The sequence below is a fragment of the Lepidochelys kempii genome, chromosome 6 (assembly GCF_965140285.1).
Source record: "Lepidochelys kempii isolate rLepKem1 chromosome 6, rLepKem1.hap1, whole genome shotgun sequence".
NCBI lineage: Eukaryota > Metazoa > Chordata > Testudines > Cheloniidae > Lepidochelys > Lepidochelys kempii.
Genome location: NC_136385.1, coordinates 36,661,246 through 36,664,678, shown reverse-complemented (window position 1 = coordinate 36,664,678; position 3,433 = coordinate 36,661,246). Strand labels below are relative to the sequence as shown.

General features: G+C 52.1%; 1 protein-coding gene across 1 annotated transcript; it reads right to left on the bottom strand.

Moving 5' to 3' along the window:
* Positions 1 to 203: 203 nt before the first annotated feature.
* Positions 204 to 2,976, bottom strand: ADM (adrenomedullin). The gene is made up of 4 exons (XM_073347561.2): positions 2,858 to 2,976; positions 2,205 to 2,315; positions 1,838 to 1,978; positions 204 to 1,357 (listed from the first exon to the last, which is right to left on the bottom strand). The coding sequence occupies exons 2-4, from the start codon at positions 2,300 to 2,302 to the stop codon at positions 1,006 to 1,008; spliced, it is 591 nt and encodes a 196-aa protein (XP_073203662.2). The 5' UTR covers positions 2,303 to 2,315; positions 2,858 to 2,976; the 3' UTR covers positions 204 to 1,005.
* Positions 2,977 to 3,433: the final 457 nt, after the last annotated feature.

The following is a 3,433-nucleotide window of genomic DNA, read 5'->3' as shown; positions in this document are numbered from 1 at the left end:
ATGCTTTTATTGTGTTTACTTGCTAGAGGCTTTTGGTCCCTGCGTTGGCTGCGAACAAACTGCCTGTGATTAATGGCTTGATAGCCGTGTTATTGCACTGGCGTAGTGCCGTGTCAAGTATTAGTTACGATAGGAGAGAACAGGGTCAGAAATGACTAATTATGATCTCCTCTACCCTGTCCAGAGACACCATAACAGCACTGTTTTATGTAATAGTGTTTATTTTATGTCACACGTTACCCATGGAGAATAGCGGATACATTCTCTACATCTGTCACCAGTCCAGAATGCAAGATAAAAGACTCAGAGAAAGTTAAACACCAAGATTTTACATTCACGCTATGAAAAATAGAGGGAATACAATGCTTTTTAAATGCCCTTATGCAAAAATAGATAACGTATAAAAATAACTCTTTTCAAAGATGCAAAAGGAACGGGAAACAGTAACATCTTAAATATTGATATTTATCTTATTATACACACACAGCACTTATAATTAAACCACGTACAATTGCACTTTTCCTCTCTCTATTACATTCAAGTATAAGGCAGTCCCCCGCAGGGACTAGTGAGTGTCCGATTCCCTGCCGGGTGCAGACAATGCAGAGGGTGCTTCCCCCCAGCCCAGTGGCAGGGCAGGCGGAATAAGTCCCCGTATGTCCGAGATCCAGGGTTCACACGACTTCACTTAACAGCCCCGTGTGATGTGGCACCAGAGAGAAGGGAGCCAGCCGTGAGCTCTCCCCTCGCGCGCTCCAGCCCCTTCCTAGGGGCGCCGCGCCGCTGGCGGGCCCGGCCCGGCTGGTGCCGAGCGCCTCCGGGGCCCGGCAGCTGCTGTAGCCCTAAGTCTGGGTGTCCAGGCCAAGGCCATGCAGGGTGCGCGCCCTGCTTCCCAGCTCTGTCTCCGAGGCTGCCCTGCCCCACGGGCTCCCTGATGCTGAAGCGCCGGGGAAAGCCACCATCCGAGGTGGCGCCAGCACGGTGCTTGGCTGCTCCGCTGCAGCTCTAAGTCCTCCTGAGAGAGGGGGCGCGGAGCTGCGCCTGGAGCCGGCCCGACTGGCCCGGGGCTGCGGCGCTCGTGCTGTCCCGGCGGCTGGGGCGCAGGGCGAGCCACGGGGACTGCGTCCGGCTAGGGGCTGGCACCGAGCGCCGCCTGCGGCCGTATCCCAGGGGGCTGATCTTGCTCACAGGGGCGGCGCCGTCCTTGTCCTTGTCCGTCAGCTGGTAGATCTGGTGGGCCAGCTGCTGAATCGTGCAGGTCCCGAACCTGCAGCCCATCCTCATGGCCTGGAAGTGGGGGAAGCTGTTCATGCTCTGGCGGTAGCGCTTCACGCGGATGCGGGCATCCTCTGGGGCGCTGCAAGACACGACGGGAGAGGAAGAGGACGTGAGAGAGGAGCAATGGGGCTGCGGAGCAAGGGGAGTCTCCTGGAGGAGGAATAGGGCTCCAGGGCTGGGGGAAGCCAGGCGTCAGCAGTGCGTACAGGGAAAGGGGAGGCTGGCCAGTGCTTGCACTGGGTACAGAGGAAGGGCTATAGCCCAAAGCTTGCTGGCTGTAGGAGGAGGTGACCTCGCAGTCTGGTGGCTGATACTATTTCTGTGTATCCGGGACTCAAGTTCCCATTTATATTTGGCTTTCCACAGCAAACGTGCTAGTCTCCCTGCAGCTACAATGGGGACCGCTGGAGCCAGATCCCAAGAGGTTTCACACTCCATAGTCCCCCCTCCCACGGCTGGGGACATCTAGGGTTCAGCCAGCCCGAACAAGGGAGACTGAAAACTTTCCACCTCCTTGCGCAGGTGCCCGCCTGCAATACGTGTGTGACCGCGAAGTTACCTGGGATACGAGACTCGGGGATCCTCCTTCACGTCCTGTGACCGTATGAGAGGCTGCACGTCCGCAGCTGCCACTTGCCCGCTGAACGTGCTGGGGGGTATCGCGTCGCGCTTGGCCCGGCTCAGTGCCCATTTGGTCCATCTGAAAGGAGCAGCAAAGAGGGGACGGGCTGTTAGCGAGAGCCCACAGTGCGGGAGCCAAACCAAGCACAGGCTAGGGGCTAAAGGTTCTCCCAGAGCAGGTTTCCTAAAGCGATGGTGTAGGGCTCAGGCACCGTGCTATTCCCAGAGGAGTTTACATCTTCTAACCTAGGACGGACTATTCGCCATTTCTCAGCCTCTGCAAAGACGCACATTTGGATACTTACTTTCTTTTGAATTCTGAAGCGACCTCTAGCCGTGCAGCATCCACCCCAAGGAAGGTCACGGACCCGAGATAGAGGAGGGCTATGTGAACCAGTTTCATTCTGGCTGAAATCCTGGTGGAGGAAGACGAGAAGAAATGTCATCGGAGGTATATTTAACATAGACGTTGTATTCGGTTACAGTGAACTCTACGCCTTGGGATGGTCCCCAGCCACTGGGGACTTCGCGTGTGTGCTAAACTAAGCGCTAATATTGGCTTAGCAATTTATCGCAGAGTAAATAAGAGCCCCTCCAAAGTTTGCTTTTGTCAAACATTTTACTTGCTTACATGGCTGAAGGCTAAAATTGTTGTCAAAAATACCCCAAAGGGGTTAGATTGGGATTTCATTCACTCACGCGATTAGAAAAAGCTTGCTACTCAGTTTTTAAAAGCATGCAACGAATTCCCTTACCAGCCTATATATAATTGCATTTGGTTTTAACCCTTGACAGCTCAGCTTTCTTAACTCGCATAGAAAACGATGGTTTACATTGCAAGCTGCAGCTGATACCAAGAGCCAGTGCAAACCCAGCAGCATAACTTCATGCATTTAAAAAAACAGCCCGATTTGGTAGCTACTCGCCCCGCAAATTCCTCTTTTTAAAAGATCCGTACCTGAGAACGATGATAATCCACTGAGTAAAATCTTTGTATATTACCGATCCCAAGTAGCAGTTTCCCTCGCAGTCGCTCTGCCCGTCTCCGTGTCACTGAGGTAACCACTGGCTGTCCTGCGCTCCACTTCACACTTTTATAGAGCAGCGCCGCTGGGGAGGGGGAGGAGCTTCGTATGACTGGTCTGACTTTCTTCCCCCGACCCCCCGCCTGCCCCATGCAAGTCTAGTATTAATCATACCGCTGCGAAAAGCGGGGACTGGGAACAATCAATACTAGGGCAAAAGTAAGATGATTAGCAAAAAATATCCCGTACAAGCTTGTTGGCGTTGTGCTAATTATCAAAGGGATTTTAGGTGTTGGTTCTTAGTCATTGCATGTTGCAACGTTCATTACAACTTACAATATCTGCTCTATGGACGAGTCTGTATTATACCCGGAACACTCAATACCTGTTGGTCTAGAGAGTATAGATACAGTATATAATATATAGTTCCTTCATAGAATATAAACACTATAGATAGAGATTTATAGATGTATTGTAGCTAGACCTGATCATTTAAAAAATCCGTTCAA